We start from the raw sequence: 24,142 nt of genomic DNA, 5'->3' as shown, positions 1-24,142 counted from the left end.
CAAATTAATTCAGGTGGTATAAACGATCAGTTCTTTTTTTAGGATCACAAACATTGTAAAGAACATACTGTGTCTGAAGATTTTGAATAACCGTGTGTGTGTGACCATGTTCAGAGCACTATACTGGTTTTACTAGTTCTCTAGTATATTCTGTTTCTGTTAAGTATGCAAGGTGCAATTTGCTCAACTTGGCCATCCATTTCCATTTACAACAATAAATCAAAAGTAATCACTATTACTTTCAATACCTTTTTCTTGTCAGATTATTTCATTGAACTTTTAAAAGCACTGTCATTTTTAATATAAAATTAATTTCTCTTACACTCCTAAAAATAAAGGACCTTTTTGTCTAAATGGTTCCATAAAGAACCGTTAACATCTGAAGAAACTTTCTGTTTCACAAAAGGTTCTTTAGCCTCGTTCAGACTGTCAGCCCAAAACTGATTTTGTGCATATCCGGATGGAATCTGATTTGAATAACTGACTGTCCACACAGCGTATCGCAACTGTTCATATCTGATTTGTGTGTCCATAAGCGCTCTTTCTTTTTTTAAGGAATGTGCATTGGTTTCTATGGTAATGCTGTTGCGTTGTTATGCCTACGCAAAAAACAACAGTAACCGCAATAGAGTTTGCAATGCAGATGCTGTCTTACGACATGACAACATGTTGCTGTTGCTGTCGCAGTTGCGCTGTATTTTGTATTGCGCTGTAATTTCAACATGAGGTGTGTTAAACATATTTCATCTTGTGAGGCAGCGGCAGAAACGCAGGAAGCTGGAATGAGCGGCTTTATTTCGTGCTGCCGTCTCCACTACTTTCAAAACTCAAAGAGGTACGTGTACTAGCAGGATAATGAGTTTTTACGCTTGACTTGCACTTCGCAACGACACAAGCTTGTTTCTGCAAAGATGTTCAGCATGTTTTCTTCAAAAACTTGTTTACGTTTTACGTGGCATGAGGACGTGAAAAAGCTAGGCTAAATCCGATCTGACCGTTCAGACTGAAACGGATTTCCAGAAATGCGATTTGAATAGGATTCCAAACCACATATGAATGTAGCTTGAAACGGATTTGCACAAATCGGATTTCATGTAGTTCGTTGCCATTCAGACTATTTAAATATGATCAATTTGCAAAAAAAATCAGATTTGGGCTGACAGTCTGAACGAGGCTTCCCTGCAAACAAGCCTGCACTGGCCCTTTATCAGCTTGTCCTCACAACTTTTGCTATAACAAATGTGCTTCAGAAACACACAGTTATAGCAACCAAAGAAAAACTTGAGTTAAAAAGTCAAGGGTCAGGAACCCAATTAAAGCAAGCTCTTACCTCCATAATGGTGACTTCAAACTTTATTTTCAATAAAACAGCGCTTAGGCTTCCTGGAGGCTAAGTGAGGGCTGCCCGTGCAGGGCCAGTGCTAAGGGGCCAATGTTTTGCCAATGAGCAAATTCTCAGGGGCCCTGTGCTGGCAGGCCTAAGTGGGCCCGTAAAGGGCCAGTGTAGGCTTGTTTGCAGGGTTTAGTGGCGAAAGAAGGTTCTTCAGATTATAAAAAGGAAAGAAAGAGATGGTTCTTTAAAGAACCTTTGACTGAATAGTTCTTTTTGGAACCAAAAATGGTTCTTCTATGCCATCGCTGTGAAGAACCTTTTAAGCACCTTTATTTTTAAGTGTGTATACCAGTTTAATTTGCAGAGAAAAACAAAACAACCTTGTTTGGCTGACATCCTTAAGTGTGTAAACTCTCTGATGTTTTCATATTAATGTCTGTTCTGCAGTTCTGTTTGTAGCTGCTTTTTATTTAAGATAAACTGGACATAGTGAATTAAACATTCACTGTAATAACATCACACTACTACAACAACGTAGCATGCTACTGGTAAAAACGTTATCGATGCATATTGTAGAGTTTCCTGAAACTGCAATTCCTATGCAATGCACTTCATTCTAAACATCTGTGCGTGTGTGTTTGCCAAGCACCATCCTCCACTAAATTCTGCCTAGTAATAAAATCACTGCCTTAAAGAGCTCATCTAAATATATCTCATATTATGCAATTTACTCCCCACTCACCTGGCATAATTCCATTTAGTAATGTAAAGTAATAATAGAGGTGTGTGACCTTGCCAGGAGGATCTCCATGACAATAATGCCTGCCCACAATTCACTGTGGTAATAAAAGCCTACAGTATATCATTGTGATGAAACTGTTGGAAGTGATGCACTGCAAATAATGTGGGTTGTATTAATAATTTGAGTACATCCAATAAATTTGTGAGCACCCTTTTGCTTATAATACTGAGCGTTTCTCCTACTAGCCCACTGTAAATGTATATTACAATAAATGTATGTGCAACACACCATGATGCACTTGCTTACATTGATTTGAGAAACAAGAAATGGACCTTCACCAACATCCTATCAAAGATTTTATCTGTTTTTTTTTTTTTGGACTTGCCAACATTTATCAGCCTGGATGCATGAAGTTGGTCTATAATGACTGCCAACTCACACCAAAGCTATTTGCTCATCTTCTATCTTTTTTTCTCATACTACACATATCCACATAATGGACATTCTTGGATCAATATCAACAATTTTTAGTAAATGAATACAGTGACAAATTTTGATATTGTATAATATGGGAAAAATATTTGAAAAAGATTATGAAAAGTAAGATGCTGAAAAAAATGACCCTTTCAGTTTAAATTTGACTCATTTGATTCTTGACATTGAGACAAAAGACCTTCTGACCTGAAGAGAGTGCAGCGAGTCTGAGTTGAGATCACAATAAAGAATGATGTTGTTGACCATGCTGAAACTCTCTCTCACACCCAAGTGATAGAAGAGAGAGGGCTGCCGAAATGCATCTGTCATTTCAACCACTGCAATATCTGTGAACAGAGACAGAGAAGTGTTCACATATTTTGAAACACTTTTTCCCAGACCTGACAGACAGACCAGACAGACAGACCAGACAGACCAGACAGACAGACAGAGTGGGGGTTATTTTCTATCGGGCCTGTCCCTACAGCTGAGTTTAACACCCTACATGCCGCATTTAAATATCAGCAGGAAGTCGGTTCCTCTGTTTGCATGCATCTGTGCCAGAGCTGTTGTTTCAGTTAACCCAAAGGAAACAGACATGATAGAGAAAACGAACAAAGCAACATACATTCCTAAGCAGAAGGACATATAGAACGTATGAACATCCAGAGTCTTTGTGTCTTCTAGTTCAAATAAATCTTAACAGTGAAAGGATTTGTTGGAACTTCTTCATTCTCCATGCTTTATAGTTATATCACAAATACATGAGCAAAATCGATTTACATACATAAATCAAAACTAAGACATGAAGATATGAAGACAATGTGGGTCTACTGGGGAAACAAAATTGCCTTTAAAAGATATCTTAACCTGCTCTTTGGTCATAACAGCTGCTAGACAGTTAAAGGGACCGCAAGATGTATACAGGTATTATGTTGAGATGGCTCGAGGAATTATTTTGTAAATATTTAAATATTATCATCATATCTTTGTCCTCCTTTTCACCTGTGCACAAATTCGCTAGATTCCACGTCATATCATCTTATAAATTAACACAAACACTAACTTCAGTGACCTCTATGTTTACTTCCGTATGACAGTGTGCCGTCTTTGCTATTGTTTTCGCGTATGCGAGTCAGTTCAGGACCGTGATTAGTTCACACTTGAATCTGATACTGACCAAATTTTAAAAAATAATGTTACTAGTGTAGGGGGGAAAAACTGATCCGAGCAATAAATCAGAATTGAGAAGTGTAATAGACTTAGTGGCAAGTGTCTAGTTACAGTAACTATAGTAAGTCAATATTTGAAGTGGATCAAAAAAGTTAATCAAAGTTGTCCTAAGACAAGAACGCATTTTGGTGTTAGGTTGACTAGTGTAGATATCCACAAGCTGATCGCCTCTGAAATAATGCATAATACTTTTGGACAGCCAAAAATTCTCAAAAAGACATTACCAGAGTCGTACCACTGGAAGTAGTGGTTGACCAATATCGTTTTTTCATTGGCCAATGCGAATGTTGACACTTAAGAGAGCAGGGTGGCCTAAGGCTGATATAATGTCAATATATTACAACATATTACAAATGAATGAAAAACTATTGTGCACAATTTTTACTAAAATACTTTAATATTAACTTCAAAAAAATAGAAATGTTTACAATCCATTGACAAATCTGCCAAAAGACTTTCAAATGAACAAAGTGAAGATGATGCTTCTGTTAATTGATGTGTTGGTTATCAGACAATGCCAATCATCTCAAGATGGATACCAGTGGATATCAGCAGATCATCATGAATTTTTGTTATCTAAAGTTATACAGTTTTTTAAATGCTGCATTTCATAATAAGGTGATGTGTACAACAGAGCTTATAGTCAACTAATGTAATGCTAATGATTCATATTTCAAGGGTTCCTTAATGCAAATTATTTGATTTGTTAAATACGACATTTATATAATCATAAAGGTTGTGTAAAAGAGATGCAAATGTATTGAATTATATACAGCTGGTATAACAAAAACAACTGACAAGATTTTGTCAGGTCATTGGTTGTATATTTGTTTGGTTTTGGCTTCTTCCATATTTTGTATCCAATTTTAAGAAATTACCCTATCTAAAAAGAACAATTCTGTCATAATTTACTCACCCGCATGTCATTCAAAACCTGTATGACTTTCTTCCATGCCACGCAAAATAGGTAAAACAACATTAGGCCATCATCCATTTGCAATTTATGGAAAACAGATGCAATGAAAGTGAAAGGCTTTCAAGGTTGTCTTTAACTAACATTCTGCTGTACTGAATATTGGCGTTTATGTTCCATGGAAAAAGAAAGTCATACAGGTTTGGAACCTGTTAATGTGACAACGATGATCATTTCCAGCTGTGAATACAAGATCTAACATTCCAATCCAGAAAAAGAAATCTGTTCCAGATTTCCGAATTCTCCCACATAAATCGGTCACAGTTTTGCACGTGTACAGCTGCTGCAATGATATTACTTTGTTCAATCTCACAAAGAGCACAAATCACATCAATGGGAAATGTCATGCGAGGCTGGGATGAGCTAGTAGTCATCCAACAAATGATTAGTGAGTTCAGTATTTTAAATGGTAAATTTACAATTCTCAAACAACTAAGATACACAACTTTAGTGAATATGTGATTTTGTGCCGTGGTGTGTTGGACCCTTTCTTATAAGCACAGACAGTTTTGTGCAGTCTGTTTATAATTTGAATATCTGCTAGTTACACTCTTGAAGGTCTTAGTATAAATTTACTGCAAAGAAATGCCTCTGATTGGGGTCTAGCGGACATGCTACAGCCATATTATACAGGGGTTTCTAAAGACTGACATTTGTAGCTTTGCACATTCATATAATGACAGGAAGCTGAAAAAATGCTTGATTTGAATGCAAACAAGATTTAGGTGGTTAACAGACACAGAGATTGTTGCAACAGTAATGATCCTCTAATCATGTTGCTATGTAACTAATTAGCATATGGCCAAAATACAAAGACAACAAGCAATGGGTATTTATTAGCAAGATTGAAAAACTTTTATGTAACTGAAAACAAGCAATGATTTCCGTTAATTAAACTGAAACTTAAAGTACATGACTGTTAAAGAGGTACACAAAAGCTTTGAATGAGGCTTAGCTGAGTTTGAGTGTTAGGATTTCTGAGTGTTATTTGGAGATTGTTTAAACAAGAGGATCGATGGTGCTTGCAGACAGGCAGAAATCCATCATGCTGACATGCCAGATTGTACTGGCTGGACTGACTGCACAATATAATTACTGAATGCAATAGGGTATCCAAAGTTACAGAGTTTGGAGCAGAAATGACGCTGTGAGGGAAGCAAGTGTGGACCATTCAAAATGTTGAACTGTACTGAAAGCTGGAATAGGGCTAAACGATTGATCAGAATAAAATGGAAATCATGATTTAGATTAATGCGCTTACTGAAATGGCAAAGGTTGTGAATTTTAATTAAAAATAAATATATGCACAGAGACAGTAGTAAATGCTGCTCTATCTCTGCAAGCGCTGTTAGATTGAGTTGCTTATAACAATGCATCTCTCCAAATTGGTAATGAGAAGCATTTATAAACCGGTCATCTAACAAAAGAGAACATTTAATAACATGGTTTTATTCCACAACACAAGTTGAATATTTGAAAAAAAAAAAAAAACTTCCTTTTGTGATGTAGATTCCTTATCACGACGAGGCAGAAAATATATTCTATAATGTTATAAAGGATATTTAGATTAGCAATGCATCATAAATACTCCATTATTATGAAAATACCCAAGATGGCTTGAAGAACAAACCATTAAAGCCTGGTTTCACAGACAGTGCTTAGACTAAGCCAGGATTAGGCCATAGTTCAATTAGGACATTTAAGTAATTTTTTATAAACGTGCTTTACAAAAAACATTACCGGGGTGCATCTTGAGACAAAACAAAGGCACTGACATATTTTAAGATCAGTCAGTGCAAGTTTCTTTCAGTTGAAACAGATAAGACTTAGATTTTACTAGTCTGGGACTAGGCTTAAGTATTGTCTGTGAAACCGGGGTATATTGTCTAAATGTTTATATCTTCCTTTCATTAGGTACAGCGATAGCTGGATGCCTTTATCCATATTAGGAATTTCCTGGAAGTTCTATAACTTCTGTGATCCGTATGTGGTGTTTTCCTCCAGCTATGAATATAAATTTAACGCTCAATAATGCTCATTCCATCCTAATTTGGGTAAAAATAAGCAAAATAAAAATTTCAAGTAAACATTTTATAATCCATGTTCTTCTCCCGTGTACAGAAGTGTACAGGAGAGTTTTTTTTTCCACAATGAATGCAAAAAGGCTCATTTTTCATATTAGTTTTTTTTCTAGATTGCTAACACAGTATAATCCAAATCTTTCCAGTATATTTCCCAAACCATTCATTTACTTCTCGAAACAAAGACATTTTCTTGTGAATGGAATGACCATGAAGGAAGTTGGCCTACAGAGTCATCCACAGGGTTTTTATACTACTTACACATACAGTATAATTACAGTAGATGCAATACTTTAGATGAGAGAGCATTTCTATTCTATGTACTGTAAATACTGTAGCATGTTCTACACCCTGAAACTCATAACTGTCCAATTGATTTGTAGCTAAGTACTTCTTACATGTACTGTATTTTGAGGAACTGAGAGATGACTACCTAGGAGAAGTAGAAAATCTTGTGTCAGAAAACTAAGAAACTGCTATAAGTATGGCATATAAGGTCATTTACAATATTGTAAGGCAATATTTTTTTAATGTAATGCAACTGACAGTATCCTGTATTGTGTTGCATATCAAGTTGACATTCAATTCTTTGGTATTTGAACTTTTCTTCTCTTTTCATATACTGTAAGTGTATTGTGTAATGAAAATGTCCTTGTATCGGCACCCCTCAGTTTATGATGTACACTGAAAGAGAATAGGTTTTTGACTAAAATATTTGATTTTGACCTGTAAGTTTGAAGTTTGAAAAAGTTGGTTTGTAGTTTTGAGATTGTGTTTGTGAAAATGGTGAATTGTTTCATGAACTGTGTGATAGCAATAGAGAAAAACTGTAAAAGCATGGACTCCGTTTTTGATTTTGCATACCTCCACTGTAAAAAAAAAAAAAGTTGAGCCAACCTAAAATTAAGGCAACCAGCTTTTTTGAGTTTTCTCAACTTGTCGTTTTAAGTTTATACAACAAAAATTTGAGAATCTCCCACAAAATAAGTTGAGCAAACTCAAAAATCTGCTGAAGCTGGTTGCCTTAAAACTTTAAGTTGGCTCAACTTTTCTTTTTTTTTTACAGTGTGACAAAAATTAAGAAATTACAGTCTAAGATTTATATCATAATGGCACAATATTTCAGAATAAACCTTAGACCTTTCTAAGTATGTAGAGCTATAGGCTGCTTGTATGTTAACAGGTAACCAGTTATAAAAAAAAAAAAAAAAAAAAAAAAAAAATTAGATTTTCTTCCCAAATCATGCAGCCCTACAAAAAGAGTGTGTCATTTCACTAAAGGAACCAAATAGCAAGGACCTGTTATACTACCTTTTATGGTTCCTATACCACTGCAATTCATCCAGCAAATTGTTAAAGCTTACATATAGTTGATTTTACACATTAAGCAATAGTGAACATAAAAATCTCATAAAAATTTGATTGTAGTCATTTATGTGGTTAAAACTGTTTGCTATATCATGCACCAGTGTTGGGGGTAAGTTATTGCCATATCCACATTACTTATTGCTAATGCTAGAGCAGATTTTGTTTTTCAACATTAACTCCAAGTAAAGTGTCTATCATCATGTTTCGAATAACTTTTGTTAAACTAAAATGTCAAAATATTGTTCAAGTAACTTTACAAACTGTAATCCTGTCATTCATTGTAATGGTCCGGACTTTGATATTACCATCACATTTTTAAATAAACATAAAAGGCTCCCTGAAGTCTGTGTAGTGCTACAGCAAAGTGAGTTTGTTATTCTTAAATATTTGATCATTTCACCTTTTCAATGTGTGGCAACCTAAGATAGAAAACCACATGTCATTAAGTAAAATGCCAAAAAAAAAAGGTTTTCTGTATTGTTTTATTTGTGTCATGATTTCTTTTAGATGTCCATGAACAAAGTTGCTAAAGGCACTACCAAAAAGTAAAGGCATACCTAATAGCTTGGACAGCACTATTAGCAAGGAAACAAAACATATATTAAGGATCGCCAAAATAATACAGTAGCTCAACAATATTTCTGAACAAAATGTTTCCCCCAAGTTCAGGAAATGTGGTTCAAATAAAGGAATGTGGTTCAAAACAAAATTTGTGGTGAACATCTGTAACTTGTTGTTGATTACCAGTCAATCATTTTGACTCAACCCTCATGTTGAAAAAACAAAAGATGTCTGTGAAGTAATTGCACTTACACGCTGAGAGATGTGATGAGCATTTAGTAAAAGAATTCCACTAGAATTGAGGCTACAGAAAGTAATTAAGAAATTGTAACTTGTCCAAAACTCTCATGCATCACTAGGCTGACTGCTATGCTGCTGGAAACCACATTCCAATGAACCGTTACTATCTGCTGTTCTTGTAATATCTTTTCCAAATATGCATCATGGGAAATTCACCCGCATTTGGCTCTCAGTGGGTGTTATTTTCCAACCAATGCTCACATTCGATTGGTCATTTAGTCCACTGTATTGGTTTTGAATATTTCTGATATTTTTATTACAACAGTAAATTGTGTTTTATTAACAAAGTTCAGGAGGAGCACGTCAGATACTTAGCCTAATTAACACAAGAGGAACACACTCAAGTTAATCAACACACAGGTATAAATACAGCTGACATACCTCTATCCAATGACGGTTAATCAGCATCCCTCTACCGCCCCTACTCCACACTTGAGTTCTTACCACACTTATACGGGGGTACTCTAGGGTTCGGGCCATTCCCGAGCTCAGGGCCCTTCCCCAGCCAGCACGTCAATTATGCATTACCATACTTGCCAAATACGCATTACTATACTCCAGCAAATTATATGTAAGTGTGAACTCGTGAAATGTGGAAAAACTACTATGAAATCACAGTCATTCGTTTAGAGTGAGTCATTAAATCTTTCAGATGTTTTTAGACTGCTAAACAAGGATATGAACTGAAAACCATTCAGCACGAGTTAGCAGGGCCTCATCTAATGTAAAAGGAATGTGCTACTTACTGAGTTCATCAGAGTACAAGAAATGAGAAGGACACCTGAAAGCAAATCTCTCTATGGCTACTAAGCATCTCGATAACACATTTCTAATAACCAGTTTACAGATATACTCCCCTTTGACTGTTTGGATGAACAGGTCGTTCCTGTTATGCTACCTTTTATATAGTTCCTATACTAGTGTAATTAATCCAGCAAATTGTTAAGACCTATAGCTGACTTTTCACATTAAGCGATAAATGAATGTAAAAACAACACTTTACAGAAAAGATTTCAACGTTTCTTAGGCTGAACTTTCGAGACCCAGGTAAACAGCATACTGTACGTTGTGTAGGTACGTCTGAATAACTGTTAAAATGTATGTACTAAACAGTATAAATATAACCTGGATGAACTACATTCATCATGTTGTTATTGTGATAAATAACCCAATCAGACTTGCAAATTGCAAACTGGCTCGGACTTGCAAACAGGCCAGTGTTTCATCTAATGCTTGACATTATTTTGAGATTATCATATGAGCTGATTATCCATTTATCAAAAGTGGTTATTCCTTTCTTTTTTCAAAACAGGTTTACTCAAAATGCACTAAAATGTACACAGTACAGAACAAGTGTGTGATTCACAAGTCACTGTGATTCACAACTCCTCTCCTGTGGCCTCATGGGTTAGTAAAGTATCCACTGGATGTAAAGTATCCACTGGAAGTAGTAGGGCATACTCGTTCTTTTCAACTGTGGTATAAATATTATGAATTTGGACATGGTACTAATTCACATACTGTTTTTTATACCACTATTTATACGCAGCCTATGTGTCCTCAATTACTCTGTTGATGGTATTACACAACACAAATTGTTCAACTAGCACAAAATCAGACTTACTCCATCACCGCACAACTTTCCACAAAAAAAAAAGAAAAAATGGAGACTGCTCTCTGATGACCAGCCCTTCCAAAGATAACCATAATATTAGAGATCGACCGATATATCGATTTACTGATATATTTCCCGATATTTAAACGTTTTACCATAATCGGATATCGGTTTTGTAATATGGGATTCAGAGATAAACGCCGCCATCTTGCGGGTGTTTTGAGAATTGCACGCAGGATTGCCAGTGCGTCTGAGGGGAGACGAGACAACAACAGCGTGCACAGTTACTTGATTTGCTGTAGTTAGTAAATTTTATTTAACATAACAGCCATTAATGCACAAATTAGATGTATTACATAAATGCCTGATATGCAATTTATGCAGCTTGGCTCTAAGAAAGAGAGATGAACTCAAGGAGTCACGTAAGATAATCCAATAAAGACGTAACTTTGCCTGAATTAAATAATATGCAGCCATGAATGAGCGCATGTTTGGAAATAAAAGCACTGAATTTAATTCTCTCTCTGATGTATATGCTCATTATTAGTCTCGTGAAGCCGCATTCATTTTGCTGTTCACTCAGCGGTTGATGCTCAGGAAATGCTCCAGAACGGCCACCGCATGTTACTTTGAACAAGATTCAATTGTTTAAAACACCCTAAATTATATTAAAATTTACTATATAACCATTATTTCGCTAATACACATTTAATTAAATACATCTCTATGGAAATTAATTATTTATTATCTCCGCGAATGATCGCAATTTGAGTAGGCTATAGTTGTGTGTAAATGCACAGATAAACCGCACTATCAGCAGGCATTTCATAATCTAGAATGACAAAAACATATTAATAATTCTGATATAACATACCAGTTGAGAAATGCAATAAAATACAATGTTTTGTTATATTTCAATATTCCAGAGAAAATTATTCAGTGAATTAACATTATCCAGTGAATTATTCTTCACTCTTTAGCCTATTAAACAGCTTATAAACCTAAAACTGTAGTTTAAAATGAAGTTATAACTCCTGTCCTTTATTTTATTTTCTCCATTTGAAAACATTAGACATTCTACATTTATTTTGCTTACTTAATATCAGTGTTGACACTGATGCTTTTTATAAATAAAATGTTTTTATTGTTGTAATATGAAGATTAAATTTAACATGAAAGACTCTTAATTTTCAACCTTTTTTTTTTTTTTTTTAAGATGACTGAAAGGAGGAAAAACCAAAGTGAAGTATGGACTTACTTCACTCAGTTATTTATTTACTTTATAACAGTAAATAAATATCGGTTCTGAATATCAGTTATCGGGCACATAAACATGCAAATAATTGGTATCGGTAATTTAAAAAAATCAATATCGGTCAATCACTACATACCGTATTGTCCCGAATATAAGACGACCCTGATTATAAGACGACCCCCCTTTTTCCAGATGTACCTGTTGGAAAAAGGCTTTTGAAAACCAAATCTTGTTTTGTTTTTTTTTCTCTCTCTGTAAAACACATTTATTCTTAAATTATTTTCATATTGCATATTTTTCCAATTCTAATTTTTGTTTTGAAAGTATGGTAAATACTGGTAAAATGTACCAACAATGACATGAATTTTGATATACCATTGAAATAACAGGTAGCCCATCTGAATTATATAACAATTAGGCTATCCAACTCATAGTAGCCTACCAAAATGTTATTAACAGTAGAAGTGAAATCTTATTGTAGTCTTCAAATCTGGGTACTGTCTTATGTTTTAAAATCACTTACAGAGGAAGTTTGGTCCCATCAGGCTAACATGACAGTCACGATCATGCTGCTGTAAGCTTTTCTTTTTCATTTGTTTTCATTCGTGATCTTTACAACACACATTACATTACATATTTCATGGCACACTCGTTTTATGCGTTTTTGGCGCCACCTATTGTTGTGGGTGTATTATTGACATGTCAAAGTCTAGACCCTGAATGTAAGACGAACGCGTTTTTTCAGATGTATTTCCAAGGAAAAAACATTGTCTTATATTCGGGTCAATACGGTAATATGCAAGAGAAATGCAGACTTTCCTGTAATCAGATGCAAAAAAAATAAAAATAAAAAAACCTTTGATAAGATAGTGCTCCACTACAAACCATTATTCCTTCAAAAACTCCCACAGTTCAGAAGTACAATTACACTCCTACGCATCCACAGTTGAAACATGTTTAAGCCTTTTAAAAATGCAACAAGTATGTAAAACATGCCACCTTTGATCTATAGATAAAACACGCAGGCTCAAATTATGCACTGTATGCACTCGTCAAAACAACCAAATGTGTAAAATAATAATAAAAGGATGTATCTATAGACCAAAACACATCTTAAAATATGCAAATGATAATAAATTCATGTTTACAGCCTGTATTTTCAGCATGTCTGTTTTAACTTGAGGATTTCATACAAACAATTCTATATGTCAGTACTGTATGGCAAAAAAATAAAAAATTAAAATAAACTATTTTTAAATGTGTAATTCATTCATTTTAACACTTAAGTTAGGTTTTAACAATGTCTTAACACTAGAATCTAAACAGCAGGGTGGTTGATGACCAAAATAAGGATGATACATAAAATTATGTACTGCATAAAGCTAACTGAGACTTGTTATAGCGCTTGCATATCATTGCTCTTTTGTTGATTTTGATTGCTTCCATTGTCCTCATTTGTAAGTCGCTTTGGATAAAAGCGTCTGCTAAATGACTAAATGTAAATGTAAATGATATAATGTAGCATATAAAATACAAATTAATGACAATTAAGACGAATACAAAAATGATCAGCTCATGCGATAATCTCAAAATAATGTCAAACACTGTATAAAACATTAATCTGCCACTACTTAAGTATGCAATTTGCTAGCCTAATTGGTTTATTATCTGGATTTCACCCTTGTGAACCACTGAATCTCACACAATCGCTGTTGTATGACTACAAAAGACTTGGGTGTAGTAGAGTCGTATGGACTTCTTTTATGGTGCACTTCTGTCCTTTCAGAACTTTACAGCCCCTGATCACAACATCTTGTCTTTGTATAGAAAAAAGATGTGTCAAAATAATGTCAAAATATAAGGTCATACAGGTTTTAAACGACATGGTGGTGATGACAGAATTTTTATTTAATTATATTTTTTCATTAAACTGAAGAAATTATGCTGTTAGAAGTTGCATTCATTTCAAATGCAGGTCTTGCAAGCTCAAATAGCTTGCTGAAGTGCACAAAACCGGATAAGGACACACCAGGATATCTAAAGCAATCATTAGTCCACAACAATAGTCATAGTCTACATTTATGAAAATTGGACAAGCTACAAAACCCTCAAACAAATAACAAAGGATCTTCAGGGCTCCAGCTATGTACTGACAACATGATAACATCTCAGCATCCAAAATAACATAGCAACTTAGCAAGAGCTGTGCGATGTTACCACACAGGAAACAACTGTTTTCATTGCAACCCATCTCAAGTTTTTTAAATCTAAAGGCCACATGGATGAAACAGCATTCTAGGATGAATAGGACAAAATTACGGCGAAACATACAGAATTCTGTTCAGAGAAATCAAACCACACATCAAAACCCTATCACAAATGATGAAGGGAGAGCAGTGCTGTGGGCCAAAATCCAGGCAGTAATAAAAAACTATCTGAGAGAAAGTCTGAGAGTCTGTCTGTGATATAAAGTCCAAAAGAAACTGGGTCACAAAATGACAATCACCCAAAGCACAAGAATAAATCTTCAAGAGAAAAGGCTTAGAAAAAAGAAATTCTGCTTTTTAGAGATGGAAAATTAAAACTCCAGATCTTCAAATTAATAATAAATAAAACTACATATACATAAAAGCACAAGCTGCAGTAAACGTCCACTGGGGAAAATATAGTCTCACAGTGTAGATGTAGGCACAGTAGTGCCTATATGTCAGCATGTGCAAATACTGATATGGCAAGAAGACACTGAGTGATTGCATACTCATTAAAAGTAACTACTCATTAATGAATGATTAATCAATTTTTAATCACTTCATTTTACCCCAATTCTATCATTCCACTTTGCCATTCAGTTATGGGTGTTATTTGTTTTTTTTTTAGGGTTTCTAACTACCTGCAAATACCGGCAACATTTGCAAAATGATTAAATCAAACTACTTTAAATAAAGCATTTTGTCACTGAATGCAGTGATCTCATAGATGAGGAGAGTTTTGCAATGCATAATAACAAGCAGAGGTTTGGGTAAGCGAATTTTGTTGTTATTTAGTGTTTTGGGATGAAGTAAAACCAAAAGGTTCAGCCCTTTTGGTTTTACTTTCATTAGCTCTGCTTCACCTAGGCAAGGCATTACACTTTCTAAGGAAATGCATGCAGCTCTGATTATGGTGATGGTGACATATTTAAACATTTGAACAAGACTGTGCCTCTCTGCAGTTCAAAAGTTTATTTTCAAGCTGCTGCACAAAACTTCATTGCCATTCAAGTTTAAATGCCAGTCATTTCTCATGGAAATGAGGTTAAAGACACTGCACTCCACCCTGGGTTGTGTGCATGTGGGAGAGTGATACCTTCATTCTGACAACTTTCCTGGAAAAAAGATAAACAGACCAAACAGAAAGAAACCAGGCAGACCAAACACACCTAAAAGACAGTAAAGGCCATGTCTACCAAGCATGTAGGTTGTCAACAAACTGTTCACAGCAATATTTGTGCCCATTCAGCAAATGACATTCACATTCATTTGCAGGAAATTACCCAAAACATCTGTCAGTAGACTTACCTGCATTGTAAAAGTGATCAAGAACTGATGTTTCACCAAAGTCCAGCTTCCCAAAGGGGACTACATCTAGTTTAAATCCCACTATGTCACAAGCATCCTTCAGACACTGTAAAGCCATGTTCTCCGAGCTGTGAGGTTGGCTCGTCTCAGAGTTCCTCACGTAGGCCACTTGTACGGCTCGGTTCTTACATTTACCCGTGGTCAACAAGGTCCCACTGTCCGAGGGCAAACTGATCACCCCAGGGTTGGCGCTTTTACAGATGGAGGGATCCTGCCAGAAGGTCCCAGCACCAGGATTCATGCTGCCACTGGATTCTCCATTACTCCCTCCCATCATGTCTAAGCGTTGGTCAAGAGAGGGTACGGAAAGAGAAATGGCCTCCAGATCTGAATTCATGTTTTCATCAGTTTGTTAAAAGACCCCAACCCCAACAGTACAGCTTCTCAACCGGCACACTTCATAGCTGGCATTCCTGGTAGCTGGCACCAGACGAACAAATAAATGGCGCGATGTCATAAGCACCGACAGCCTTCAATAAAGGCGATTATCGTTTTATTTTTAGATGAAAATTTAAAAATCCGCTCAGCAGCATATAGGTCTAGACGGGAAAAAAATGGCAAGAATTGAATAACTGCATAGATCAAGGACTGATCGTGGACACGCTCGTCACGACTCGAAGAAACGATATTACACTCTCGAAAATTCACCGATGTCCTGAAACACAAGCGATTCCGAAGAACTTGCGCTCCTTTATATGAGCGCATGTAACGTTATAGTTTCTGAAGTAACGCAGTTCTGTCGATCGCTAAACTCCGCGTGCATCGTGTCAAGCCGTTTCACTGAGAGACATCAAACGCGTTTTCTCAGTCCTTGTCGTTCCTGTTCATGTCATTGTGTTTATGTCATTAAATTGCGAAATCGCACTCGAGTGAAGCGCGTTTGTCTGTTGGACCCTGCCCTGTTTCTATTATTATCTTCAACACAACTCACGCTCAGGGGGTGGAGTAGCACTCCGAACTTACAGGAAGTGAAATGATGAAACCTACTATGGAAAAGGCTTGGGCAATGAATATTCAATACGTTACGTAACGCTCACCCAGTTGACCACTGTAAAGAAGACCATGGTCCTCTCCCAATACCCACACTTGAAGTATTATTTATTTATTTGTTTTTGGTTAAATTATTTATTTATTGACAACTCACACAACAAATACAAAAAATAAATTTATAATTACAACAGTAACCGATGTAATATGTAATGCATTTAAAATAATAATAATAAAAAACAGAGAACTTCTGATTAGCCAATAGGACATATCTGTAGTGTTATTTGCAGAGCTTTATTTACACATGTTCATTTTCAGTATTATCATTGCACCTTTAAATAAATATCTGTAGTAGTTTGTTTCCATGTAACAGAAGACCTAATTTATTGTGGTGCTTCTAATTAAGTGATAAAAACCAGTTGCGAATGTTTTACAAAATAAACATACTCATCTCTACACTGAGCAACACACATTTACTACTATATTATATGTAATATATATCTAATTAATTTAACTGATACTGGAAATTTCGTAATATCTTGTGCTTTCGGGCCACATGATGAATGAATGGATACACTTCTCGCCTCAAATACTGTCCCCAAAGTGGTATTAAAGATAGCATGGATTTAGTGTATTTTAAACACTGGGTCACAGGGCTTTGGCATTTTTCAGGCTTGTGAAAATTTTGCACAATTCCTTCCTGTTGCATGCATGCACTCTCCAGTGTCCAAGACCAAAAGTGTTGGTATTGGGATAGGCCCAATGGTAAATGTTTGTAGGTGCACTCTAAAAAATGCTGGGTTAAATACAACCCAGCGCTGGGTAAAATATGGACGGACCCAGCGATTGGGTTGTTTTTACCAAGCGGTTGGGTTAAACATTTAACCCAACTGTTGGTTGAAAACAACCCAGCATGTGTTCTGTCCAATATTTACCCAGCACTGGATTGTATTTAACTCAGCATTTTTTAGAGCGTGGGTAACTACCCAGTTCATAATTATTAATTACATTAAATTGGATGCCAATTGACACTCCAGGGTAGTTACTAAGCAATGTAAAATAACTATTGCCAATAAGCATTTGGACTATGTGTCTTAAGTAGGAGTTTCATATCAAATGTCTTATTTAAAAGTATTTTCGTAGCTTCATAATATTACTTTTGAACCACTGATGTCACATGGACTATTTCATCGATGTCCTTACTATGTTTCTGGACCTTTGAACATTTCAATTGCATTGCTGTCTGTGCAGGGTCAGAGAGCTCTCAGATTTAATTAAAAATATATTAATTTGTTTTCCGAAGATAAACGAAGGTCTTACGGGTTTGGAACAACATGAGGGTGAGTAATAAATGACTGAATATTAATTTTTGGATGAACTAACCCTTTAATATATGATAGAAAATCATATGTACAAAATATCTGCATGGCTCAAATTAAGCTCTGGAGCAACAGAGATATCGGCCATAGGAGATGTGCATGTTTAGCAGTTTATGTTCAGTACATGACATAAAATTTTATCCGAAAATGGCAACTATTATAGTAGTATTTAACAAGCCACTGCGGAAGTCCGGACTATAGGTGCTGGATAATGCTGCAGCTGGAATTGAACTGCTGGTTTGTCTGGTCAGAGGAGAACTGACCCACTTGACTTGACTTGACTTGATAAAGCAAACCAGTGTCTCGCTAGAAAAGTTTTGATGGATGACGATTGCAATTGTAGCATGCCCAACTGTCCAGCTGGCAGCACTACAATGAAATCTATGTCACAGAAATAATGAGACGGTCAAAGTTGCTTTGTTTTTCAAAGTTGAGCCACTCAAGTAATTACTTTATTACAGTAATTTAATCACAATGTCTTGTAACTTCATGAATATCTCTATTCAGCAATAATAATTCTTTATTTTTATAAGTCTTTACATGTGATCCAGCAAAATCAATAAACAGTGTTTTCTGCATAACCAAACCCTTGTTTTGGCTCTTTCTTTATGCTTTCATTTTATACAGTACATTCTTAAAACATATTACTGGAATCTAATACATAGTCCACGTAAAATTACATAACCATAACAGACTGTTTCTATTTGCTTCAAAAGAACTAAGCATTTGACCAAGCGTCCATATAAGCATTAAACATATTAAGCAAGGTACTATTCATCTGAACAGAATACTTGAGATAGCTCTCTGTAATACAAAATAAACACTTAAATTTGATGAGTATAACAAACACATTTAAACCAAAGCCATTCGCCCAAACAGAGACTTGAACCCTCTTGAAAAAGTCTGATGCTCTACCGACTGACCTATCCAGGCTCTTGTGCTACACAGCCCGGTTACATTTCATACAACAGAAATATCTCCACAAACCGCCAAAAAGAAGCCTGCAGGAAATTACAGCAGAGAAAGTAAAGGCCTTGGAAGGCACAATTGTCGGCAAAAAAAACTGAGTCTAAAGGGCAAACACTACCCGTAGTCAGCAAGGTTCGAACCTGCGCGGGGAGACCCCAATGGATTTCAAGTTCATCACCTTAACCTGGGAGCCCCAACGAGGAGAAAGCAGGCTGCTGCGTCTAATCCTGCGGAGGTCCCACAGCACTGCACGTTTCCTAGGACTCTCTTATCCGACTCACTCAGTTCAATTCATGAGCGCTCTTTCCTAGCGAGCTGACCATCAGACTCAGGGCCCGGATTCACAAAAATCTTCTTCAGAAATAAGTTAAGTTTCTTCAAATAAATTCCACAAAGTTTGTAAGAGTGTTCTTAAGGGCAGTTCTTGAAAAATTCTTACCAAGTTCTCAAATATGTTCTTAAGAGCATTTCATTTTTTTTTACTTGAGAAAAAAATATGACAGTCTTTATCTGACTCAGTACATGACTGAAGACACACTGATGAACTCACACTTAAAGTATTGTTTATTTGCACTTCTTGCAGATTACCCTAATAATTATAATTAGGCGCACGCACTATTTTGGCCGCTACCAGCTTGTGACAGCCGTTCGCCCAAACAGGGACTTGAACCCTGGACCCTCAGATTAAAAGTCTGATGCTCTACCGACTGAGCTATCCGGGCTCTTGTGCCACCCAGCCCTGTTACGTTTCATACAACAGAAATATCCCCACAAACCGCCAAGGAGAAGGCTGAAGGAAATTACAGCAGAGAGAGAAAAGGCCTTGGAAGGCACAATTGTCGGCACAGAAAACTAAGGCTAAAGGGCAAACGCTACCCGTAGTCGGCAGGGTTCGAACCTGCGCGGGGAGACCCCAATGGATTTCAAGTCCATCGCCTTAACCTCTCGGCCACGACTACGCCTACGACTGACTGCGGCCCTCCAGCTCCCTTGGCTGCAGGAGGGCAGCACAGGACGCCACCGAGCGTCAGACTCAAAATCCAGCTGAAGGATGAGCTGGCGAAAAGGAGCCCGACGTCCCCGTTGCTCGACAGCAAAAGGCTGCCGTGACCCGGATTGCTGCGGCCACAAGGCAGAGTGCTAACCACTATGCGATCAAGGTGCGCCACTGTCCCACGGCTGCTAAAAGGGCCAGCGGCGTGTTTGTCCGATGCAGAGAGGGTTGCGAAAAAGCATGCCAGGGACGTGAAAAAAAAAAGGCACAGACGCTTCTCCTCAGCATGCAGGATTTCTAGACCCCAGTGGATTTCTAGTACATCGCCTTAACCACTCGGTTCGTGTTTTTAATGTGCCGTGTTTTGGAAAAGTTACTTTTAAAAAGCCTGTCGCAATTTGCAGCGATCTCTTTCGTTCATTTTTGTGTTGTGTTTTTGCGCTCACTTTCGAGTGAACGCTTCCGGTATGTGTGTCCGCGTTGCTTCAGGAATACTGTAATATTATATGCCGCCCAGCTGAAGCTCATTTGCCACACGCGCTACGGGATGAAGGCCACAAGGAATTACGGCAGAGAGAGCGAAAGCAAAAGGTCTTGGAAGACACAATTATCGGCACAGGAAGCTAAAGCAAAAGGGCCTGCGTGGGGAGACCCCAATGTATTTCGAGTCCATCGCCTTAACCTCTCGGCCACGACTACGCCTGTCTGCGGCCCTCCAGCTCTCTTGGCTGCAGGCGGGCAAGACAGGACACCACCAAGCTTCAGACACAAAATCCATCTGAAGGATGAGGTGGCTAAAAGGAGCCCGGCGTCCCCGTTGCTCGACGCAAAAAAGCTGCCGTGACCCGGATTCGAACCGGGGTTGCTGCGGCCACAACGCAGAGTACTAACCACTATACGATCACGGCGTGCCACTGGCCCACGTCTGCAAACAGGTCCAGCGGCGTGTTTGTCCGGTGCAGAGGGGGAGCGCACAAGCGTGCGAGGGACGTGCAAAAAAGAAGCACGGCCACTTCTCCTTGGCGTGGAGGAGGGCTGGCGAACAACGCAGTCTGCAGGATTCGAACCTGCGCGGGGAGACCCCAATGGATTTCTAGTCCATCGCCTTAACCACTCGGCCACGACTACAGGGACCTGCACGTCCTCTGCCCTGTTCTCGTGCAACACTGGCGCCTGACGCACTTGCACCCTAGCCAGCTCAGTCACCCAGCCGAGACTGCAAGCTAGCCCGGCAGCAGACAAAACAGCGGTCCCAACCAGGAAGCCAGGTCTCATCCTGTGGTTTTTTAGTACTGACCCTTTGGACCCACAGCACTGCAAGTTTCCTAGGTCTCTCTTACCTGACTCACTCAGTTCACTTCATGAGCGCTCTTTCCTAACGAGCTGACCATCAGACTCAGGTGTGCCAAGCAAGGGAGATGCACAAAAACCCAAGGCGCTGTGGGTCCCCCTGTGGAGGAACTAACAACGCTCCAGTAGTGAGTCAGCGATAGAGCTGGACTGGCGTGACAGCAAGCTGAGGCCGCCAACAATGTGACAGCCGTTCGCCCGAACAGGGACTTGAACCCTGGACCCTCAGATTAAAAGTCTGATGCTCTACCGACTGAGCTATCCGGGCTCTTGTGCCACCCAGCCCTGTTACGTTTCATACAACAGAAATATCCCCACAAACCGCCAAGAGAAGGCTGAAGGAAATTACAGCAGAGAGAAAAGGCCTTGGAAGGCACAATTGTCGGCACAGAAAACTAAGGCTAAAGGGCAAACGCTACCCGTAGTCGGCAGGGTTCGAACCTGCGCGGGGAGACCCCAATGGATTTCAAGTCCATCGCCTTAACCTCTCGGCCACGACTACGCCTACGACTGACTGCGGCCCTCCAGCTCCCTTGGCTGCAGGAGGGCAGCACAGGACGCCACCGAGCGTCAGACTCAAAATCCAGCTGAAGGATGAGCTGGCGAAAAGGAGCCCGACGTCCCCGTTGCTCGACAGCAAAAGGCTGCCGTGACCCGGATTGCTGCGGCCACAAGGCAGAGTGCTAACCACTATGCGATCAAGGTGCGCCACTGTCCCACGGCTGCTAAAAGGGCCAGCGGCGTGTTTGTCCGATGCAGAGAGGGTTGCGAAAAAGCATGCCAGGGACGTGAAAAAAAAAAGGCACAGACGCTTCTCCTCAGCATGCAGGATTTCTAGACCCCAGTGGATTTCTAGTACATCGCCTTAACCACTCGGTTCGTGTTTTTAATGTGCCGTGTTTTGGAAAAGTTACTTTTAAAAAGCCTGTCGCAATTTGCAGCGATCTCTTCGTTCATTTTTGTGTTGTGTTTTGCGCCACTTTCGAGTGAACGCTTCGGTATGTGTGTCCGCGTTGCTTCAGGAATACTGTAATATTATATGCCGCCCAGCTGAAGCTCATTTGCCACACGCGCTACGGGATGAAGGCCACAAGGAATTACGGCAGAGAGCGAAAGCAAAAGGTCTTGGAAGACACAATTATCGGCACAGGAAGCTAAAGCAAAAGGGCCTGCGTGGGGAGACCCCAATGTATTTCGAGTCCATCGCCTTAACCTCTCGGCCACGACTACGCCTGTCTGCGGCCCTCCAGCTCTCTTGGCTGCAGGCGGGCAAGACAGGACACCACCAAGCTCCAGACACAAAATCCATCTGAAGGATGAGGTGGCTAAAAGGAGCCCGGCGTCCCCGTTGCTCGACGCAAAGCTGCCGTGACCCGGATTCGAACCGGGTTGCTGCGCCACAACGCAGAGTACTAACCACTATACGATCACGGCGTGCCACTGGCCCACGTCTGCAAACAGGTCCAGCGGCGTGTTTGTCCGGTGCAGAGGGGGAGCGCACAGGCGTGCGAGGGACGTGCAAAAAAGAAGCACGGCCACTTCTCCTCGGCTGGCGAACAACGTAGTCTGCAGGATTCGAACCTGCGCGGGGAGACCACAATGGATTTCTAGTCCATCGCCTTAACCACTCGGCCACGACTACAGGGACCTGCACGTCCTCTGCCCTGTTCTCGTGCAACACTGGCGCCTGACGCACTTGCACCCTACCCAGCTCAGTCACCCAGCCGAGACTGCAAGCTAGCCCGGCAGCAGACAAAACAGCGGTCCCAACCAGGAAGCCAGGTCTCATCCTGTGGTTTTTTAGTACTGACCCTTTGGACCCACAGCACTGCAAGTTTCCTAGGTCTCTCTTACCTGACTCACTCAGTTCACTTCATGAGCGCTCTTTCCTAACGAGCTGACCATCAGACTCAGGTGTGCCAAGCAAGGGAGATGCACAAAAACCCAAGGCGCTGTGGGTCCCCTGTGGAGGAACTAACAACGCTCCAGTAGTGAGTCAGCGATAGAGCTGGACCGGCGTGACAGCAAGCTGAGGCCACCAACAATGTGACAGCCGTTCGCCCGAACAGGGACTTGAACCCTGGATTAAAAGTCTGATGCTCTACCGACTGAGCTATCCGGGCTCTTGTGCCACCCAGCCCTGTTACGTTTCATACAACAGAAATATCCCCACAAACCGCCGAGGAGAAGGCTGAAGGAAATTACAGCAGAGAGAGAAAAGGCCTTGGAAGGCACAATTGTCGGCACAGAAAACTAAGGCTAAAGGGCAAACGCTACCCGTAGTCGGCAGGGTTCGAACCTGCGCGGGGAGACCCCAATGGATTTCAAGTCCATCGCCTTAACCTCTCGGCCACGACTACGCCTACGACTGACTGCGGCCCTCCAGCTCCCTTGGCTGCAGGAGGGCAGCACAGGACGCCACCGAGCGTCAGACTCAAAATCCAGCTGAAGGATGAGCTGGCGAAAAGGAGCCCGACGTCCCCGTTGCTCGACAGCAAAAGGCTGCCGTGACCCGGATTGCTGCGGCCACAAGGCAGAGTGCTAACCACTATGCGATCAAGGTGCGCCACTGTCCCACGGCTGCTAAAAGGGCCAGCGGCGTGTTTGTCCGATGCAGAGGGGGAGCGCACAAGCGTGCGAGGGATGTGCAAAAAAGAAGCACGGCCACTTCTCCTCGGCGTGCAGGAGGGCTGGCGAACAACGTAGTCGGCAGGATTCGAACCTGCGCGGGGAGACCCCAATGGATTTCAAGATGAAAGTGTCAAGTGTGGGCCGGATCTGGGCCACAGCAATTTTGGTGTCTGGGCCAGATGTGGGCCAGTTCTGCTTCATTTGTTTTTTTTATGGCTGACATGCGGCATTGCTATGGCTTAATTGTGGCCCAAATCTGGCAAACAGGAGCAGACCGCCC

General features: G+C 39.6%; 1 protein-coding gene and 8 non-coding genes across 9 annotated transcripts in view; all 9 read right to left on the bottom strand.

Moving 5' to 3' along the window:
* The window catches only part of map3k5 (mitogen-activated protein kinase kinase kinase 5), a 41,771-nt gene extending 25,268 nt beyond the window's left edge, over positions 1–16,503 (bottom strand). Inside the window, exons 1-2 of the mRNA XM_058755859.1 lie at positions 15,493–16,503; positions 2,757–2,896 (exon numbers count right to left, since the gene is read on the bottom strand). Of these exons, the coding sequence (XP_058611842.1) occupies positions 2,757–2,896; positions 15,493–15,889 (537 nt within the window). The 5' untranslated portion in view covers positions 15,890–16,503. The remainder of the gene's footprint in view (positions 1–2,756; positions 2,897–15,492) is intronic.
* A 3,033-nt stretch (positions 16,504–19,536) lies between these two features.
* On the bottom strand, positions 19,537–19,609 carry trnak-uuu (transfer RNA lysine (anticodon UUU)). The gene has a single exon. It is a non-coding gene; the product is annotated as a tRNA-Lys (tRNA).
* A 155-nt stretch (positions 19,610–19,764) lies between these two features.
* trnas-uga (transfer RNA serine (anticodon UGA)) lies at positions 19,765–19,846 on the bottom strand. The gene has a single exon. It is a non-coding gene; the product is annotated as a tRNA-Ser (tRNA).
* An 871-nt stretch (positions 19,847–20,717) lies between these two features.
* On the bottom strand, positions 20,718–20,789 carry trnah-gug (transfer RNA histidin (anticodon GUG)). Its single transcript has one exon. It is a non-coding gene; the product is annotated as a tRNA-His (tRNA).
* A 138-nt stretch (positions 20,790–20,927) lies between these two features.
* trnas-aga (transfer RNA serine (anticodon AGA)) lies at positions 20,928–21,009 on the bottom strand. The gene has a single exon. It is a non-coding gene; the product is annotated as a tRNA-Ser (tRNA).
* A 417-nt stretch (positions 21,010–21,426) lies between these two features.
* Positions 21,427–21,499, bottom strand: trnak-uuu (transfer RNA lysine (anticodon UUU)). The gene has a single exon. It is a non-coding gene; the product is annotated as a tRNA-Lys (tRNA).
* Positions 21,500–21,651: 152 nt separating this feature from the next.
* On the bottom strand, positions 21,652–21,733 carry trnas-uga (transfer RNA serine (anticodon UGA)). The gene has a single exon. It is a non-coding gene; the product is annotated as a tRNA-Ser (tRNA).
* Positions 21,734–22,791: 1,058 nt separating this feature from the next.
* On the bottom strand, positions 22,792–22,873 carry trnas-aga (transfer RNA serine (anticodon AGA)). Its single transcript has one exon. It is a non-coding gene; the product is annotated as a tRNA-Ser (tRNA).
* A 636-nt stretch (positions 22,874–23,509) lies between these two features.
* trnas-uga (transfer RNA serine (anticodon UGA)) lies at positions 23,510–23,591 on the bottom strand. Its single transcript has one exon. It is a non-coding gene; the product is annotated as a tRNA-Ser (tRNA).
* Between the last annotated feature and the right edge of the window lie 551 nt (positions 23,592–24,142).

The sequence above is a fragment of the Onychostoma macrolepis genome, chromosome 20 (genome assembly GCF_012432095.1).
Source record: "Onychostoma macrolepis isolate SWU-2019 chromosome 20, ASM1243209v1, whole genome shotgun sequence".
In the NCBI taxonomy this organism is placed as follows: domain Eukaryota; kingdom Metazoa; phylum Chordata; class Actinopteri; order Cypriniformes; family Cyprinidae; genus Onychostoma; species Onychostoma macrolepis.
The sequence above is the reverse complement of the archived record's forward strand: the minus strand, read 5'-3'. Positions and strand labels throughout refer to the sequence as shown.